This window comes from Erinaceus europaeus, chromosome 13 (assembly GCF_950295315.1).
Source record: "Erinaceus europaeus chromosome 13, mEriEur2.1, whole genome shotgun sequence".
Taxonomy (NCBI): domain Eukaryota; kingdom Metazoa; phylum Chordata; class Mammalia; order Eulipotyphla; family Erinaceidae; genus Erinaceus; species Erinaceus europaeus.
The window spans coordinates 59,452,571-59,472,868 of NC_080174.1; the positions used below are offsets into that span (position 1 = coordinate 59,452,571).

General features: G+C 38.9%; 1 protein-coding gene across 2 annotated transcripts in view; it reads left to right on the plus strand.

The window, feature by feature from the left end:
* EFCAB14 (EF-hand calcium binding domain 14) overlaps positions 1 to 20,049 on the plus strand; it is a 43,662-nt gene extending 23,613 nt beyond the window's left edge. Inside the window, exons 5-9 of one of the 2 annotated variants that reach the window (XM_016187369.2) lie at positions 1,962 to 2,072; positions 5,775 to 5,879; positions 12,730 to 12,841; positions 14,085 to 14,210; positions 18,756 to 20,049. In XM_016187369.2, the coding sequence (XP_016042855.1) occupies positions 1,962 to 2,072; positions 5,775 to 5,879; positions 12,730 to 12,841; positions 14,085 to 14,210; positions 18,756 to 18,931 (630 nt within the window). In that variant the 3' untranslated portion in view covers positions 18,932 to 20,049. The remainder of the gene's footprint in view (positions 1 to 1,961; positions 2,073 to 5,774; positions 5,880 to 12,729; positions 12,842 to 14,084; positions 14,211 to 18,755) is intronic. The other variant, XM_016187370.2, reaches the window with a different exon arrangement.
* Positions 20,050 to 20,298: the final 249 nt, after the last annotated feature.

Sequence of the window (20,298 nt, forward strand, 5' to 3'; positions counted from 1 at the left end):
TTCAGAGCATCTATTTTGGTCTGGTAAGTTTTACCTTTAATTTGCAGCAGGTTAGTTTAGCTATGGTTTATATATGTTCACACTTTTCTATTTGGCCCTCCAGGCATCAGGATTGCTCTACCAGCACTCTTATGTTAAATGTATATGGGTTTGTTTTCTATCATTTGTCTATTCAATTCATCATCTAAAGTGTCATTATGAAATCAGAACAGTTACCCACAAGAATTGCTATTGTTTTCCATAGTTGAGAAAGGAGTGTTTAAAAAAGCTTGGGGACAGATGGTGGCACACCTGGTTGAGTGCACATGTTATAATGCACAAGGACCCAAGTTCAAGCCCCAGGTCTCCACCTTCAAGGGGAAAGCTTTGCAAGTGGCGAAGCAATGTTGCAAGTGTCTTTTTGTCTCTCTCTTTGTCTCCCCCTCCCCTCTTGATTTCTGGCTATCTCTATCCAATAAATAAAACAATTAAAAAAAAATTTTTTTTTTTAAGATTTTTATTTATTTATGAGAAAGGTAGGAGGAGAGAGAAAGAACCAGACATCACTCTGGCACATGTGCTGCCGGGGGATCGAACTCAGGACCTCATGCTTGAGAGTCCAAAGCTTTACCACTGCGCCACCTCCCGGACCACACAATTAAAAAATTTTAAAAGATAATAAAAAAAGATAATTTGGGACCAACAAGGTAGATCACCAGAGAAGGTGACAATTTTGCAATGTGCTTTTTTATACTGCTGCTGAAATTTTTTTAAAGGCATTTTGAAACTTAGTGTGGAAATAAAAGAAAAGATAGGGAGCCGGGCGGTAGCGCAGTGGGTTAAGCGCAGGTGGTGCTAAGCGCAAGGACCGACATGAGGATCCCGGTTCGAGTCCCTGGCTCCCCACCTGCAGGGGAGTCGCTTCACAGGAGGTGAAGCAGGTCTGCAGGTGTCTGTCTTTCTCTCCCCCTCTCTGTCTTCCCCTCCTCTCTCCATTTCTCTCTGTCCTATTTAACGATGACGACATCAACTACAACAACAATAAAAAATAAAAATAAAAAAAAAAAGATCAAGCATATATTTACCATATGATTAGCCATCCACCTTCTTGGTATTATAAGCACAAGAAAATTAGTGATGAAGGAAAATGAAAGCATTTGCTCACATAAAAACTTGTACATAAATGTTTATACAGCTTTATTTATAATAATCAAATACTGAAAGCAATCTAAATGTCAACAAGTGAATAAATTGTGATGTATCCTCAGAATGGAATGCTACTCAATGTGCTAAGTAATTATACTATGAATAAATTTCAGAACAATTATGTTGAGTGAAAAAAATAAGCCATTCCAGAATAACATAGAGAAAAAAATCCTCTAATTATTAATATAAGAAACTGATAATTAGTGACAGAAAATGGATCAGTGGTTGCCCAGAGACTTGGAGGGGAGAATTCTAGAAGGATATAAGGAAATTTGGGGCAAGAGTATTATCTTGATTTTGGTATTGGTTTCATAGGTGTATGTAGTTCAAAACTTACCAGATAATACATTATGAGTAGGTGCAATTTATAGTATATTGGTTATGTTTCAGAATTTAATGGGAGGAGGGCAGAGGTGACCTGACAGTGGCGCACTTGATTAAGCCCATTACCATGTACACAGATCCTGGTTTGAGCCCCCACTCCCTGCCTGCACGGGGGATACTTCATGAGCAGTGAGGCAGATTTACAAATATATCTCCTTCTCTCTCTCTGTCTCTCTCTCTCCCTTCCTCCTTCTCCCCCTCCCCATCTCCCCCTTTCTCTCCTGCTCCCTCCCCTCTCTCCCACTCCCCCTCTCAATTTCTACTCTTTCTTTTTCCTTCTTTATCTCCCACTCCCCTCAGTTTCTATCTGTCCTGTCTGATAAAAATAGAAAAGAAAAAAAAAAGAATTTAATCTGAGAAAAACACTGACCTTACTACATGTTTGTCTTCAGAGTGTAGCTTCCATTGGAAATACTTTAAGCAGTGTCCATCTTGTTGTGGAAGCAATACAGAAAACTGTGGATGAACACACGAAAACCCTGGAGTTGTTACAGAGTGATATGGTAAGAAAATCAAAACTCAAAAAGAAATTCATTTATACTGCCTGCCCTCTTCTGTATAACAATGGTGGTACCAACTTTCCATTCATCTAAACAGATGCCACTGTACATGTCTTAAAAAGATAGAATACTCAGTGCTTATGAATTTTTGTATATTATTAATTAGAGTGGATAAAACTAAAAGTGTTTAGGGTCAGGGAGATAACATACTGGTCAAAGTGTGTACCTTGCCTGGGTGAACCCCTAGATTGATCATTGCCACCACATTAAAAGAGAAATGATATACAGAGCATCATTAATGGCAAACAGTGCCTTCATCTGTCTTTTCTCAGTCTCTTAAAGAAATGAATCTTTTGCAGAGTACTATGTGAGACACAGATCCTGAGGGTGGAATGTGTAGGAAGGAGGAAAGTAGAACAGAAGAGAAGGAAAGTGGGAGTGTCTCATGTTTTTCTGTACAACAGATCACCCCAAATCCAGCTGCTTAAAACAAAAAAGAATTTCTTACTGTTCTGAGGGTGAGGAATTTGGTCAAGCTCTTACAGAGGGACCAAAGGAAGAGGAGTCAGCTTAGATCTTCAACTCCAGCCAAGCTCCCAGCTGAATGCAGCCATATGTGTGACCTCAGGCTGATACTATGTGGGATAGTAGAGCCCCAACTCTGCTGAGCACAGTTAACCCAGAGAAGCATGGAAAGTAATGAATTATTGTTACCTGATGCCACAAAGTTTGGGGGTGATTTGTTATGCAGCAAAAGATAGCTGAGACAGAAGCAACACCCTGTAGTGCTCAGGAACTGTCTTCAGATGTCTCAGTGCTGTACAGATGTTTTCTCCAGTCATTGAGAAGCCTTTATTAATCATCTAGTGGGTACTCAGCTCCATTCAGAATTTATGAAGGGGGCAGAGGGTACATAGCATAATGGTTATACAAACAGACTTTCATGCCTGAGGCTCCAAAGTCCCAGGTTCAGTCCCTGGCACCACCATAAGCCAGGGTTGAACAGTGCTCTGGTAACAAAAATAAAGTAAAATGAAATAAAAAATAATTTATGAGGGGTGAAATAGGATGGCATAGACCTTTCTTACTTGTATTGGAAAGCAGTTATATGTACATGGAATCAGGACTACTCGAGAAACACAAAAGTTTCCTAGTTTATTTACTAATTTCTAGATCTACTACATTGATGTGTGTGTGTGATTAATAGTGGGTTATAGTATTTTAAGATTACAATGTATAGTTTCACACCCACCACCACAGTTCTGTGCCTCCACCCTCTCACTTCCCACAGATAGCCACAATAGTTCATGCAAACCCTTAGAAGTAGCTTGCTTATTTCCATGTTTCTGTTTTGTTTTGTTTTGTTTGCAAGCTCATGTGTATAAGTTTTCTAGATTCCACATACGAGTGAACCATCTGGTAGTTGTCTTTCATCTGTTTCCTTATTTTGCTGAGTATATCCACCTTCAGTTCCATCCATTTTGTCCTGAAGGACATAAATCATTTTTGTATTACTATTATTATTACTGAGTAGAATTCCATGGAATATATATCCCATAGCTTCTTTAGCCAGCCATCTGTTAATGGGCATTTAGGCTGCTTCCACTTTTTGGCTATTTCCTACACATACTCTTTTCAAGCTCTGGAGTTTCAAGTTTTAATCTGGACAATTTTTATAAAAGACCTGGGGTATGTTAGAGCTCTAGAACAGAGTTTTTCCTTTCTTCAAAACTAAAAACTCCTAGGGGCAGGGAGGTGGTATAGTAGTAGTGCACAAGACTTGCATTCAAAAGGTGCCAGATTCAGTCCTCAGCACTGCTTGTTGCTGGAGCTGAGTAGTGCCCTGGTATCTCTCTCTCTTTCATGAAAATAAATCCCATATACATATATATGTGTGTGTGTGTGTTTGTGAGATATATATCAGGGGTAGATAGCATAATGGTTATACAAACAGACTCATGCCTGAGGCTCTGAAAGTCTCAGGTTCAATCCCCATACCACTATAAACCAGAGCTGAGCAGTGCTCTGGTAAAATTTAAAAAAAAAAAAAAAAAAAAGAATAATTTTGTGTGTGTGTGTGTGTATGTTTCTTACTGTTATTTAGTAGGTTAGCCCAAAGGAAAATTCATTGATCTAGATGTCCAGGTACCCTGGATTCTAGTTCCAAATTTAACTGCCAAATAACTGTGTGCTTCATAATGATAAACACCTCCTTAACTCAAGAATTATAATTATATTGTTGTTGTTGTTGTTGTTTTAGTATCTTGAACATTTTCTCGGAGTAATCAGATTTTTCCTTAATTAAAAAATGTAGGGAGTCGGGCGGTAGTGCAGTGGGTTAAGCACAAGTGGCGCAAAGCACAAGGACTAGCAGAAGGATCCTGGTTCGAGCCCCAGCTCCCCACCTACAGGGGAGTCACTTCACAGGCAGTGAAGCAGGTCTGCAGGTGTCTGTCTTTCTCTCCCCCTCTCTGCCTTCCCCTCCTCTCTCCATTTCTCTCTGTGCTATCCAACAATGACGACATAATAATAACTACAACAGTGAAACAAGGGCAACAAAAGGGAAAATAAATAAATAGATAAAATAAATTTAAAAATGTATGCTTTAAGAAATCTTAAGAATTTTGTCCCCCCTTCTTTTTATTGTTGCCCCCTTTTTTATTTATTAAGAAAGCAGAATTAATGTCTAGGTTTCCAGATCTCAAAAAATAATTTTACCAGTTTCAGTCTTTTATAATTAAAGCTACCTATTTTCAATTTGATGGCTGCCAATATTAATCTTCTTGCTGAGACAGTTTTTGCTGAACAAATCATAATTATGAGCTCTGAAATATTAAACCATACAAACACAGATTTTTTTTTCACTAGAGGGGAAAAGCATTATGCTTTATACATTTTATGCTTTATTCTCTGCAAAGAACAGAGGGAAGGACCAAGAGATAGTTCACCCAGTAAAATGCACAATTTCCCATGCATGAGGGCCCAGATTTGAGCTCCCAGCACTATGTGAGAATTCCATACACATCACCAACGGAAGCTCCATGGATGATGAAGTTGTGCTGTAATGTCTCTGTCTCCCTCTCTGTCTCTCCATCTGAAATAAAGGGGAACTCTGGGGGAGAGGGAGTGGTTTGCAAGGAATACTGGAACCGTAGTCATGAAGCCCTAGTAAGCAAAAGGAGGATAGAGGGAGGGGGAAGAAATGGGAAAGAAAGGCAACCCTCAAACATAAATCTTGATATAAATCCTTTCATCTCTTAAAACTGAGAACTTGATCATATGCATGATTGTTATGCTCAGTGCCCAAAGCCTTTGATTACATAATTGACTGTTCTCCAAATATACAAGCTTGAGTAGTCCTAGAGAAATCATGGCACTAGTCAGGTTCAAACCAGGATAATCACTGGGAAGTAATAGTGATTCTTTAACTTAGAGTCCATTCCATTCAGAGGCTGAGAAACAGACTAGGAGGATCTCAGTTCCCTGAGGTAGTTTGGATGCTGCTGGTCTAGCCTATACTTCAGACTGGTATTCCCAGAAATTAGCTGGTACCCTCAGAACAGGACTGGTCACACAAAGTACCTGGGAAATACTTGATTAATCTGTGGTTGCCCCTAGGAAAGCAAATGTTCTGGGACCATCCACATGGTTAAGTAGACCTGGTAATTACTTCTTATCTATACTAGCCTCCATTTCTGTGAACAGAATCAGCACTTCTTGATGGAGACCAGTGGGAACAACCATACCATTCCACCACCTTCAGCTACATCAGACCTTGGCAATAAAACCCACAGTGAAAATATGAAACAGGTACTTGTTATCTCTCACTTAACTCACTGGACTCTGGAGACAACTTGAGTCAACTGGGCTCAGTGTTATGGGGCCTTGACAGGCATTTTGTGTATTTGCTTAACCTGCCTGAGAGCTGAGCAGAACAGACTGTGTGTTGCTATATTAGGGATCCAAGATGTTGCCCTGTTGCTTCTTTGGCCCTGTGATTTTTTTTTTTTTCTCCATGCATGTTAATCATTGAAGTAAATTCCTTTTCATCTCTTAAAAAATGCAGCATGACCAGATTATCTTAAAAACACTTTATGAAAAACAGCAATCTGAGCAAGGTAAAGGTGAATGAATAGCAGATTAATTCAGACCAATGGCTATTTTGAGTCACAGTAAGTTCTAAGAGTGTTAGAAAGAATATCCTTGAAACATAGAACTTTTCAAAAGACTAAGAACAAAAGCAAAAAAAGATACTGAACTCAGAATCACATTAGAGAAGATAAAGGAAATCTTCACTAAGAATTCCTGTCCTAGCTTTAATGCCCTTGAAAATCTGTGGTCATCATTCCTTTTTAAGTAGCAATCAGTACTAGAGAGTGTCAATAAAAATAATTGAATCTTGTACTAAATAATTCACTACTTGTTATGGTTTTGCTACATGAGCCAATCCAGTAATTGGTATTGTTCCTAAGGTAGTTTCATTGTGACAAATTAGGTCAGTGGGCATTTCAGTTAATAACCCAGTGAGCTGTCCTGCCAACTGATGAGGTAAACATTAGGAAATCAGTTCCCAAGCTCTCAGCTTTCTGGAAACAGAGTGAATCATGTAGGTAGTCCTCTTCATTCTTTCCCACTCTTGTCTAGTTTAGGCCAGACAATTCCAGAGGGAGTAAGTCAGGAGCAATTTAGGGGGCATGGGGAGGGGGACAAAACAAAGACAGACAATCAATAATCTAAACTACAGAAAGGAGTTTTCTTCCAGTAACTTGGCATAATGCTTGTTTGGTGCTGCTGGCCTGCTTGTCTAGTATACATCTTTAGCTGTGTTACACAACTTAAAGTATCTCCACTCCAGGATCTCCTGTAACTTCACAACTCTGTAGAGAAGGTAAATAGTGTCCCAGTGGAATACTGGAGAGAGAATGCTCTTAAACTGAAGGGAGTGAATGAGACAGTCAGTAATCTTACCCAGAGAGTCAACTTGATAAAAAGAGATCTGGTTGTTCTGAGCAAGGTAGAAAAGCAAGCAGGCCTGTCCTTCCATATGGTAAGCCTTTTCAGATCTCTTATGATGTATTCTGTATCACGATGTGTTTTGTTTGTACATAGATGACATTCCACAGCCTTTTAAGATACACTCTCTCATACTTTAGAAACTACACTTTTGTATTGTGCTTAATCCTTGTCTGCTTTAATCCTTTTACTAGTTTTGTGATGTGAATGTCACTGGCAGCCATTAGTCCTGGTTTGGAAAGGGAGATGGGGGAGAGGTTCAGTTACTTACTTGCCAAGGCCTCTTAATCTTGCAGCCCTATTACATGTTACATGGCCCATCTGGTAAGGAAGCAGTGGCACATATTTCCAAGTGGAGTTGTCTTGATCTTTTCTTTAACTTGGTATGGGTGACATCAGTGACAGTGACAATAACTGAAGATTTTTTGACATTTCTTTAAGCCTGAATTTGGTTTACAGATGGCTGCTTTGTCTGCCTGTTAGTGGGATGCTTTTGTATATGTCAGGAAAGCCATTTTAAAACAGATGAGGAAAAAAAAAATCAGGTCAGACCAGCTTCTCAAGTGTCACTGAATCCATTCTCTGCTTTTGTGCATGAAGGATCTGAAAAACATACTGGGTCACTGGTGTTGTCAGACTGTGTGATTTACCAGTTTCCACGTTATTATGAATAAAGTGTGTGTGTGCGTGTGCATGTGTGTGTGTGTAATGCAAAGTATGTTCTATCAACTGTTATATATATATGTATATATATGTTGTTCTAGGATACATGTGGGTTGTTTTTTAATAGCTGCACAGCCCCACCCTCATAAATTTCATACAGCAAGGATACAGACACACATAAAGGAATGGAAACCAAATACAGGAAATTGTACTATAAATACAAGTAACCACTAAAGTTGGAAGCAAGCCCACAGAAATCAGATTCTGGCACACTGAAAGCGGTGTTTGAACTAGCTTTGCCACAGTAGAATCTTGGCAAATTGCCTCGAGTTGACTTTGAGGGTTGAATAAGAAGACCTCCCCCTCCTACTGCTTAACAGGGATGTGTAATTTACTACAAAGCTGTGAAGATTAAAGGAGCCTTATTTTTTAAAGCCCTTTTGAACTCAGCTAAACTAAGTAGAAGCTAGGAATTTTGGATGATTTGTTGAAAACAATGCCTTCAAGGTTTTCAAGACTGTTGAAACTTACTACCCCCAAGTTCCCCATATTGGCCCTCCTCTCTTCACTTTATTGTTCTCCAGAGGAGAAAATTTTTAATACCATCTGCCCTACTGTTTCTTCCAATAGCATCAATACCCAGCATAGTTCTTAGTAAAAGTTTCCAAAACCTCCCTTGGCCTTTGTATTTCTAAATTTCAGTGTTTGTGGCTGAAACAGCTAGAGATATCAGCTTCAATTTTACATCTCTGTGACTTTTCTCCCTCTCACTTATTGGTAGATATTTCTATTGAAAGTATTCTGACATCCTTTTAAGTTTAACTAATTTGTTCTAAAGTGCTAGATGATGTTTACATTTTATGTTTGCTTTTACTATTCTCTTCTTTTTATCCTTTAAGATAGGTAATAGAGCTGCCACTCTGAAAAGAGTCTTTGCATCAGGTGACTAACAGAAACACACAGTAAATATCCAAAGCCTAAAGGTAAATAAGAAGAGGCCTACTCTGAAGTAAAAATAAATGCATCACTTGGGCCCTTTGTGCTTTTGAGCTACTATTTGCTTCTCAAAAGGAGTACTTTAGTCTCATTTGTTGAAACTTCAAGACAAAGTAATTAGTAAATGAGTATACTAATAAAAAAATGAATATTTTCATTAGTTACCTACCCTAAACCAAGCACTTTGGTAGGAACTGGAGTGACCACGGTGAGCATGCTAGAAATACAGTCCCTATCCTAATAGAATTCAAAGCTCATCAACAAGTCAAGAGAATAAGTGCTACAGAGTAAAAGCATAGAATATGGCAAGGATATTAACAAGACAGAAGGCATCACTGAGGAAGTGACTTTTAATCTAAGACAGACAAGTTATGCTATGATGAAAGGGAACAGAAACATGGGCCATCTAAAAGTAACATGATAGAAAAAATATTTTTGGATCACAGTCACAGCACATGTAGTTATGCCTCATCAAGCTCCCTTCACCTACTACCTTCCCTCTTTTTGTTCTTCTCAGATACATTGTCAAGACAATTATCAATTATATCCTAGGGGGAAAAAATCTGTTTGGGACATTCATTTGTGATTAGAGTGCTAGTAATATTGTAAGACTTGAGCTAAGATAAAATAAAAGCCAGGAAAATTGTAACCATGAAACTAAAATGTGTTGAAGACGTTCAGAATCTCTGAGGTTCAAAGGAAATGGTCCTGGACCCAATACGGTCAGTTGTCAGTGAAACACTTTCCATCTACATTTTTTCTTAACACTTTTCTATTGAGCATAAATCACATATACGAATATGTACTTTACAAAGTAGGATCTGTTGTATTTTTGAACTGCTTCTGCTGGTGCTTTTAACTTCAGCTTGAGAATGACAAAAAAAAAAAAAAATTAAGAGCCAAATAAAAATGTTGGGCACAAAAAAGTAGCAGGTGGTTGGCTATTGAAAAGCTGTAATAGGGGGCTGGGCGTGGTGCACCTGGTTAAGCGCACATATTACTAAGTGCAAGGACCAGGGTTCAAGCCCCGGCTCCCCACCTGCAGGAAGTCTGCTTCACAGTGGTAAAGCAGGTCTGCAGGTGTCTTATCTTTCTTTCTCCCTCCTTTTATCTCCCCACCCTATCTAATAAAAATTAGAAAGAAAAAGGGAAAAATGGCCGCCAGGAATTATGCTTTCATAGTGTTGGCTCAGAGCCCCAACAATACCTTGGTGGCAACAAAAATTATAAAATGAAAGAAAAGCAGTGGTAGCTTCAGAATCACTTCAGATCTTGACAGTAAATATCAGCTAAATTATAACTCATTCACATTTTTGCCAAAATGTCTTCTGTTTATAACTGTCACCCCAATCTATTAATCCCTTTGTGCTATGTCTGAACATGTAGGCATCTCAACCATTTGTAATTCCTCCTTAGCATAAGTTCTTCATGTGTTTATGACTTACTTTTAGTAACATATGTCCTTGTATCACTCCCTAAATTAGTACTTTCCTAAACAGTTAACTACTAGGAGAGATATCAGTTAATATAGTTTTAAAAATATTTGATGAGTTGTTCAGATTAAGCATAGGATCATAACATTTCACATTATGGCTATAAACTGACTTCATATAAACCAGACTTTTTATAATTAAATATTTTTTATTTATTTCATATAAGAGATTCATATGTGAGAGAAAGAGAGAAGCCAAAGTACATCTCCAAAACCTATGTCCTTGGAGATTAATAAGGAGCCTTGAACGTGCAATTCTAGCACTCAGCCAGTTGAACAATTTCCTCAACTGCTAGTTAAGTAACTTTTACATGTGAGTCTAGATCATCCTAGAAATGAAACACGATTTAAGGAGAAAACGTGTTTAAAGGTATGAGTAGGTATGAGCACACACATTGCTATGCACAAGGACCCAGGTTCAAGACCCTAGGCCCCACCTGCATGGGGGAAGAAGGAGGTGAAGTAGGGTGCAGGTCTCTCCCTTTCTCTTTCTCTCCACCCCCCTCCCTCTTGCCTCTCCCTGCCTTCTTAGTTTTCTCTGTCCTATCAAGTAAAAAAGAAAAAAGGGGGGAAATGACCACCAAAAGCAAGGGATTCAAGTGCAGGCATGGAGCCCAGAGATTTAAAAAAAAAAAAAAGTATGGACCGACCAGTCAACGCCCATGTTCAGCAGGGAAGCAATTACAGAAGCCAGACCTTCTACCTTCTGCAACCCACAGTGACCCTGGGTCCATGCTCCCAGAGGGATAGAGAATGGGAAAGCTATCAGGGGAGGGGGTGGGATATGGAGAATGGGTGGTGGGAATTGTGTGGAATTGTACCCCTCCTACCCTATGGTTTTGTTAATTAATACTTTCTTAAATAAAAATTAAAAAAAGAAAAAAAAAGTATAAGACTGAACACTGAAAACATGGTGGTTATCAGAGGGAAGGGGGATTGAGGTGGAAGAAATGGGCAGCAGGAATCATTTTGATAATGTGATACCACTAAGGTTTGATAATGGGTATGGTGAAGGTGGTGTCCATATAAAGTATAAAAAAAATAGGCACCTGAAATTTTACTGTATTTTAAACCAGTGGTACCTCAGTAAAAATCTTCAACAACAAGAAAGTTTTGGATTTTGTTTTTTTGTTGTTTTTTTTTTTTTGGGGGGGGGGGTTTGCCTCCAGAGTTATCACTGAGCTCAGTGCCTCCACTATGAATCCACCGCTTCTGGAGGCTATTTTTCCCCGTTTGTTGCCCTTGTTATTTAATCGTTGTTGTTGTTGTTATTGCTGTCATTGTTGGTCATATGTGAGAGAAAGAGAGAAGCCAATAGGACAGAAATCTAGAGAGGAGGGGAAGACAGAGAGGGAAAGAAAGATGGATACCTGCAGACCTGCTTCACCATCCGTGAAGTGGCCACTCTGCAGGTGGGGAGCCGGGGGCTCGAACTGGGATCCTTAAGCTAGTCCTTGTGCTTCATGCTATAAAATGGATATATTGATAAGACCATAGGTAAGAGGAGTACAATTCCACACAGTTTCCCACCACCAAAACTCCATATCCTGTCTCATCCCTTGAAGGCTTTCCTTTTTTTTTTTTTAATCTTTATTTATTGGATAGATACAGCTAGAAATTGAGAAAGGAAGGGGAAATGAGAAGGGGGAGAAGAAGACACCTGCAGCCCTGCTTCACCACTTGTGAAGCTTTCCCCTTGCAGGTGGGGACCAGGGGCTTGAACCTGGGTCCTTGTGCACTGTAATGTGTGCACTCAACCAAGAGCACCACCACCTGGCCCCAAGGCTTTCCTATTCTTTATCCCTCTAGGAGTATGGACCCAGGATCATTGTAGGGTGCAGAAGGTGGAAGGTCTGACTTCTGTAATTGCTTCCCCACTGAACATAGACATTGGCAGGTCGATCCATACTCCCAGCCTATCTCTCTCTCTCCCTAGTAGGGCAGGCCTCCAGGACACATTGGTGGGAAAAAGGACTAGAAAGCTGGATCAGGGAAGAGAATAGCTCCCAAATGTGGGAAAAGTATATAAATATTAACCCCCCGTTTTTTTATAAGTGTAAAACTACCTAGTCACAAGGTGAAGTAAGATGCTCAGAAAACTTTGGATACAGTGAAATAGTTACTTGAACACAGTGTCCTATTCATTTAGGAAATGGCTGTCACATGGCCACCTGAGCAAAGGTACATTTCCTTTACTGCTGACACATGCATGTCTTCCCCCATCAGCCAAATGTTCACAGTGAATCAGATCATCTGCAGCATAATGTTCCCTTAATGGTCTAGCCTCAAATCCAGCTAGGCCCCCATCAGTGCTGGGTACCAAAAATATTTCTAGTATTTGTTGATTCATTCTTTCATTGCCTTTATAGGAAGCCTACTGAGAGTCAAGCAGTACATGCTAAATAGATTCCAGAAATATACTGAAGATCAGTGTATCTCATCTCGATTCTAGCATTTCTTTGTCCTTAAACCTTCTGTGATCTTTATTTTTGACAGAAAGAAGATAGTTCAGAATCTCAGGTATCCAAGCTAAGAGAGAAACTGCAGCTAATCAGTGCTCTCACCAACAAACCGGAGGGTAACAGGCCTCTAGAGACCACCAGTGAAGGTGAGAGCAGCGCTAACTTCTAAATATTTCACGCAGACTTGGGCAGCTTGCCTCCCACACATAATGGGGAAAGGTGTTCCTACAGGAATGATCGAAATGCATGAATGATGCTTGAGTGTACCAAGATGAAGCTGATACACTTTGCTTTCATTTAGAAAAATCCATTTTGTATATGGTTTGTACTCCAGTCTATTAAGGGAAGATAGGGTAATGTTTAGCTGGAAATAGACTTCTCCATGCTGTCTGCATTCAATTATTGGCAAAAGCATACTGTCATAGTGTATATTAAACCAGCCCTAAATGTTGCTTATGGGAATCTTCATTTTCTGTAAGTGCATAAAATTTACTTAAAAATAAATATTAGCCCTTCTAAAAACCATTAGCAGATAGTGATTGAATCACTGGGTCAGAAGGGCCCTTGGCACTAGGTAGGAACATTTTTAATCAGTACTGGTGATTGCATCAGGCCTCACTGGTTCTCTGAGGAGCTAACAAGGTACCAGATTATGTTGGCTTTGATAACTCCTCCTCCCCACCCCACAAGTATTTTTTCAGCTGGGGGAAAGCAGTAAAACCTGTCTTAATCTCTTCTGGGTAAAGAGACAACTACAATAGGAAGCCTAACATCGTGCTACTTAATCATATGGCACCACTCTTTCAGCACAACCTGTCTGGGGACATATACACCACAGCATGGCTCCTTGGATGTCAGATACCCAATGTTGTTCTTACTTACAGATTAAATTCTTAGCATCAAAATATGTATAATACTTAAGATGGGTGGGGGAGACTGACACAGGAAGGAGTAGTGAGTCAGCTTATCTAAGAGAAGGTCACCTGTTTTGCCATGTGTACCACTCAGGTTCAAGCCCCTGGTATACCACATGGGGGTATTATGGCATTGGGAGAAGCTGTGATGCTATGATAACCTCTCCCTCTTTTTTCTCTCTGAGGAAAGAAAGAAAAAAGGCCCAGAGCATTGTAGCCCTGACAATGACCAAAAACCAAAAAAAATTTAGAGACCATAGCTTCAAATCTATTATGTAATGCTAGCTGAACTTCATTTATCGACAAGACACTTCTCAATAGAAGAATTAAGTAGAACTTCACATATGTTACTATTTACTTAATTCTCAGTGATTTCTCTTCATTTAAGTACATATGTAGTTGCCCTAAAAGAGGACACCATCAATACAGCTTTAATTTAATTTGATTATACTAAAACCCAGTCTGTTTGTTACAGATCAAGTATACAGTTTCACAACAAAGCCATCAGCATTGCCAAAATTCCCACAGTCTTTTGGAGACCAAATTGAGAAAGCTGTCCGTCCAAGACCTATCTCTCTACCCGGCATTTCTAGCATCAAAGGTAAATTTTTATACCATGGAATAATAAAGGAAATGTTCAAACCAACAACTTTTTAAGTTTTATTAACTTGTAAGAAAATAATTATATCTAACATTTATTGAACACCTTTTTTATATTTTTTTAGTTTTCTTGTATTTATTGGATAGTGGTGGTCAGAAATTGAGAGGGAAGAGGGTGATAGAGAAGGAGAGACAGAGAGAGACACCTGCAACACTGCTTCACCACTTGCAAAGCTTTCCCCCTGCAGATGGGAACCGGAGGCTTGAACCAAAGATCCAGACACAGAACCAGAGCACTGCTCAGCTCTGGTTTATGGTGGTGCTGGGGATTGAATCTGGGACATCAGAACTTCAAGCTTGAAAGTCTTTCTCATAACCATTATGCTGTCTCCCCTACAACCATTATGCTGTCTTCCCAGCCCTATTGAACACTTCTTATAGACCAGACAGTTGCTATACATTATGTCTTATATTCTAGACAATAATCCTGGGAACATAAATATTCATGTATTAAGCCCACTGGTAGGTAGACTGCCTTTAAGTCCCATAGCAAATCTGTTGAAGTAATACTTGTACCAATGTAGTCTGACATCAGAGTTTGCACTCTTAACTAGTGCACTGTATTCTTTCTTTGTTAATGTTTTTAAAGTCTTCATTCAGGATTGACAGAATAGCTCGCCTGAATAGTGCACCTTCTTTGTCATGTGTGCAACCCAAGTTTGAGCCCAGCCCCTACCACACTGAAGAGGTTTTGGTGCTATGGCCATCTCTCCCTCTCTCTCCGTCTCTCCATCTCTCCCTCTCTCCCTTTTTCCCTCTCTCCCTCTCTCCTTCCTTGCCTCCCTCCCTCGCTCTCTTTCTCCTTCTACTGAAAAAGTCAGCCAGAATAGTAAATGAGAATGGAATGACAAAAAAATAATAAATAGAAATTTTCATTCATTCAGTAAATGACTAAATAGACCCTCTGCTATCCTGGGAATAGAATAAAAGGGGGAAGGAGCTATGAATCGGGTTGTGGTTCATCTGGTAGAGTGTAGATGTTAACATATATGTAGACCTGGGTTCAAACCTTGTTTCCCCACCTAAAGAAGGAAGCTTCATGACCAATGGAGCAGTGCTATAGGTATCTCTCCTTCTCTATGTCTCTCTCCATCTCTCACCTATTTTTTTTTAAATGGCAACTTGGAATGGTGGAGCTGTGCAGTTATCAAGCCCCAGCAATAACCTTGATGACAATAAAATAAAATAAAATAAAATAAAATAAAATAAAATAAAATAAAATAATGGGACCTGCAAGATGGTGCAGTGACAGAATTCTGAACTTACAAGCATGAAGTCCTGAGTTCAATCTCCAGCATCAAGTGTGCCAGAGTGATCCTCTGCTTCTCATCCCTCCACTCTCTCTCTGTCCCTATGCCTACTCTGTCTCTCTTTCTTCCTCTCAAATCCTTAAAACAAATAAAGGATAAATGAATAAAGTATACAGGCTCACTTTCCTCAGGAATTAGCAGTCTAGTAGAGGGCATAAAACAAACACAATATTGTGGGATTAGCAAAAATAAAGTAAAAATTAACCAAAAATGAGGCAGTATTTTGCTGAAAATCAGCCTGGTAAAAATGTGTTGACTTGCTTTGAGCAGTGTGTATTCTGTCTGTCCATTATGTTTAAATTTTCTTTTTCATTTTTGTTTGTTTTGTTTTTTGTATTTGCCTGGAAAATTACCAGATTTCCTCCTACCTACTACTGCTGCCAGATTCTTTACCTCAGTTTAGGTACCCCTCCAACAAGAAACATTATCTTTACCTCCCAGGACTGGATTAGGTTACTCCTCAGTATACTCCTAATGTTTTGTATTTGCTCCCATATAGCAGCACATGATTGTATTCTCCTAAGGAGTGAATTTAGCTTTACTCCCAAATCTCTAGCACAGTGCCTGGTATAAATGAGTATTAGTTAAGATAATTATGAGTCTATCTTCAGACTACAGTCAATACAGATAGCATAGAATATTTAAGTGTATATTGCTTTTCAAATGCAATTACTATTCTCCCTATCCTCTAGTGTTTGTGTGTGTGTGTGTGTGTGTGTGTGTGTGTGTGTGTGTGTGTGTGTGTTTTGTTTTGCTTTTAAGATTTTATTTGTTAATGAGACAGATAGGAAGAGAGAGAGAGAAAGAACCAGGCATTGCTCTAATACATGTGCTGCCGGAGCTCAAACTCAGGGCCTTGTGTTTGAGAGCCCAGTGCTTTATCTACTGTGCCATCTGGGACCGTTTTCCTCAAGTTTTGTTTCTATTTTTGTTTTTGTTTTCATATTTTCTTATAATGTGAGAAAATACTGAATTGGATTTATTGGCAACACAACTTGCCTCCTCCCACTTTCTACTTTTTTGCATCCAGAATTAAAGAGAATGAATGGAAGAAAGACTGAGAGAAGATTAAGCGATAAACATCTGTATGTCACTCCCTAACACAGGCCTTACCCATTTTTGAATGACTTCTTCTTTTAATAACCTGGAATAGCAATCAGATTTTTAAACTCATACCTTATACAGACAAACACGCACACACACACACTTTCCAGCTAATCACTTAGTGGCAGAAGTTGGGAACAAGCATCCCACCTGCTTTGGGAGATCTAAGAAAACCTTTGAGATTTTATTTAGCTGCTTTGGGAGCTATCTTAAAAGTGAAAGTAGAGCCCTATTCAGAAACTTGTCTGTAGTAGAACTTGGTATGGAACACCTTACACTGCACACTGCAGCCATTTTCCCTCACTTCATTTCTTTAGACCATTTCCTATCTTCCTAAATGTCAGAAAGTAGGAAGCCTACTTATTCTATGGAGCCTACTTATTATATGGAGTTATTTAAAAGAAAAAAAAAAAGTGGGGGGGGAGAAATTTGAGGAAGGTGTTTGTGTGTTTTAATTTTTCTTTTTTTTTTTTTTTTTTTGCCACCAGGGTTATCACTGGGGCTTGGTGCCTACACAAAGACTTCACTGTTGCCAGCAACCTTTTTGTTTTATTAGTAATTTAATAATTATTCACAAGATCTTAAGATTACAGGGGTATAGTTTCAGTAGCACCCACCACCACATTACTGTGCTCCCCCCTAAGAATAGCCACCATAGTTTTCACAGTCTCTGCAACAGTGACTACTTTTTTCTTTTTGACAAGCTCATGTGTTTCAGTTCTTTACATTGCACATATAAATGAAACCATCTGATGGGATCATTTTAGCATCTCTCAAAGAAACCCTGTGCCTGTGAAATAGTCACTACTTCTTCCCCCCTACCCCTAGTCCCTGAAACTACTAATTTCCCAGCCATTATCTCTTTGAATTTGGCTCTTCTGGGTGTTCTGTGTAACTGGAATCATACAACACACAACCTTATACATCTTTTTTCAGTAATTGTTTTTCTTATAATTTAAGGACCATCCATGTTGTAGCATGTAGCCACATTTCATTCATTTTGATGACTAATATTTCATTGTAGAAATGATGCTGTATTTCATTTATCCATGCATCAATTGATGAATATTTGAATTTTTTCTACTTTGAGGATGTTATGAATAATATAACTATGAACATTTGTTTGAAACATTTTTATGTAGACATGTTTTCATTGTTTATTGAATATATATATATACTTAAGGGAATTACTAGGTGGGGGTGGGGGCTAGGTAGCATAGTGGTTATGCAAAGAGACTTTCATATCTGAGGCTCCAGAGTCCCAGGTTCAATCCCCACACCACCATAAACCAGAGTTGAGCAGTGCTCTGGTAAAACAATAACAAAAAAAGAAGGGATTTACTAGGGGCCAGGCACTGGCACACCCAGTTTAAGTGCACATTACAATGTACAAGGGCCCAGGCTCAAGTCGCTGTCCTTACCTGCAGGGGGAAAGCTTCATGAATTGTCTCTCCTACTTTATCTCCCCCTTCCCTCTCACTCTGTCTCTATCCAATAAATAAATAGATTTAAAATTTTTTTTTTAATTTTTTTTAAATCCCTGGCACCATATACTAGAGCTGAGTAGTGCTCTGGTCTTGCTCCCAAACCCCTCCCTGAAATAAATAAGCATAAAAATGTTTTTTTTTTTTAAGTAAATCACTTTATCACAGTAACTCTGTTTAAATAGCAGTATGCCATTGTTTGTTTTATAGGCTCAGCATTTATCAGTTAACTCTGTAAGTTTCTGGTTCTTTCCAACTTTTCAATTTTCTAGAATAAAATCCGGAAAATCTAAAGGACAGGCCCTTGACAGAAAACCAGTTTATTCATTTCTCCTGTGATTACCTGCCACTGCGCCTATTTAGGAGGATAGTACCATACAGCATTTTTTCCCATTCTTATAAGATCAAAAATTAGTCTTTTTGATTAAGTAAAAAACCACCTTTTGGAAACAAAAGTCTGCAATGTAATTTTACTTTTAATGCTTTCTGTGAGGTCGACACTACTTTTTAGCTGTTAGCTAAATATATATACATATATATACACACACACACACAAACATTTATTTTTTTGTAACTTCTTTTCAACAGACCTTCAGGAATTATTCCGCAAGACTGGCCAAGATGTGAATGGGAAACTGACTTACCAGGAAATCTGGAACTCCTTAGGTTCAACTGTTCCAGAACCAGAGAGTTTAAGAGTTGTTGATTCCGATGGAGATGGAAGATACTCATTCCTGGAGCTAAAAGTAGCACTAGGTATCTAGCTTCACCAGGCACACTCTAGAAATGGATTTATACCCTGGGCTACCTAATACCAGTTCACCTAACAAAAGCAACCCTTTTACTTACCCATCAGTCCTCCCATCCTCCAAACTACTGTAGCAAAAACGTTACCACCTTTTAACTTGTTTGAAAAAAAGCTATATAAAAATTATTTTTTTAAAAAGATCATTTTACTGACAATATAGCTCTCAGAAATCTGTGATTTCCTGAAATCAATAGTATTTTAATTTTAAAATTAACAAAGTTGAGCCCCCTTTTATTCCTCTTTCCTTTTTTTGAGGGGAGATTTTATCTTTTAAAGATAGAAAATGTATATATAAAGAAAATAAGCCACCTTTTATATTTCACATAAATTTGCCTTAAATTAGCTGCACTTTATTACAGACACAGAAAATGTCTTTTATTTAAAAGATAGGCTATTTCTGTTTGTAAATATTTAAAATGAAAGAAAGAATAGTGCATATTTTCTGGGAAGTAGAAAGAATGGTTTGAAACAGGATGTGAACAAATGTCTTGCTATTAAAAATAATCAGTCTAATCTAGTATCAGCTATGCCCACATCTCCTTAAGGGCTGCCATGGGGTTTAGCCTCATGGCTGGGAAAGAGATTTAGGAAGTAGACACTGTGGGAATAGTGCCAGCTTCAGGCTCAGGAAAGTAAGATTCTGGCTCTTTGTTCCCAGTCCCCTCAGCTAATCCCAACCTGTGCACCAGAGATGTCTTGTTGGGGATTTTTCTTACGTGTAATCCTATTTCATGATTTATGATCATAAAACATTACCCTGTGGGAAGCTGTATTTCTCCCATGAGTGAGCTAAACTGCCTACCCCACTACCCACTCCAGTCTGTCTATAGCTGTTAAGAAGGTCAAAGAGAGAAAGAGCAGCCCGCACAGAGATACTGAAAGGAACCAAAGGTACTCTATCCAGAGCCTCAGGGTTCATGGCCGCAGGGATCAAAGAGAAAGCATGCTCCTGATATGACCCAACTTACAGTCTTTCCTTCCTTGGGTTAATTACTCATGTTTTAGGTTAGAGTCTCAGTACCTACCCTCTGACTGCTAGAAACAGAAGAGGGAGGGTCTAGCCAGGTGGGAAAGTCGTTACCAGAAATTCTTCTTTTACCAAGATTGCACAGAGAAGTAATTTCTCAAAAAGAAGTGAGTCCCAATAGGAAGGCACCCAAGAATGATAGTATTCACCACAGCTATTTAAAGGGAGAACTATATAAACCCACAGAGGAAGAGTTAAAGTTCTAGTTGATGTTCATCTGTAAGATTATCTTCATTTTGGATGGCAGGACTGCAGTTCCTTGGTCTCTGTCTTAACTTACCTAAGAGCCAGTGCTT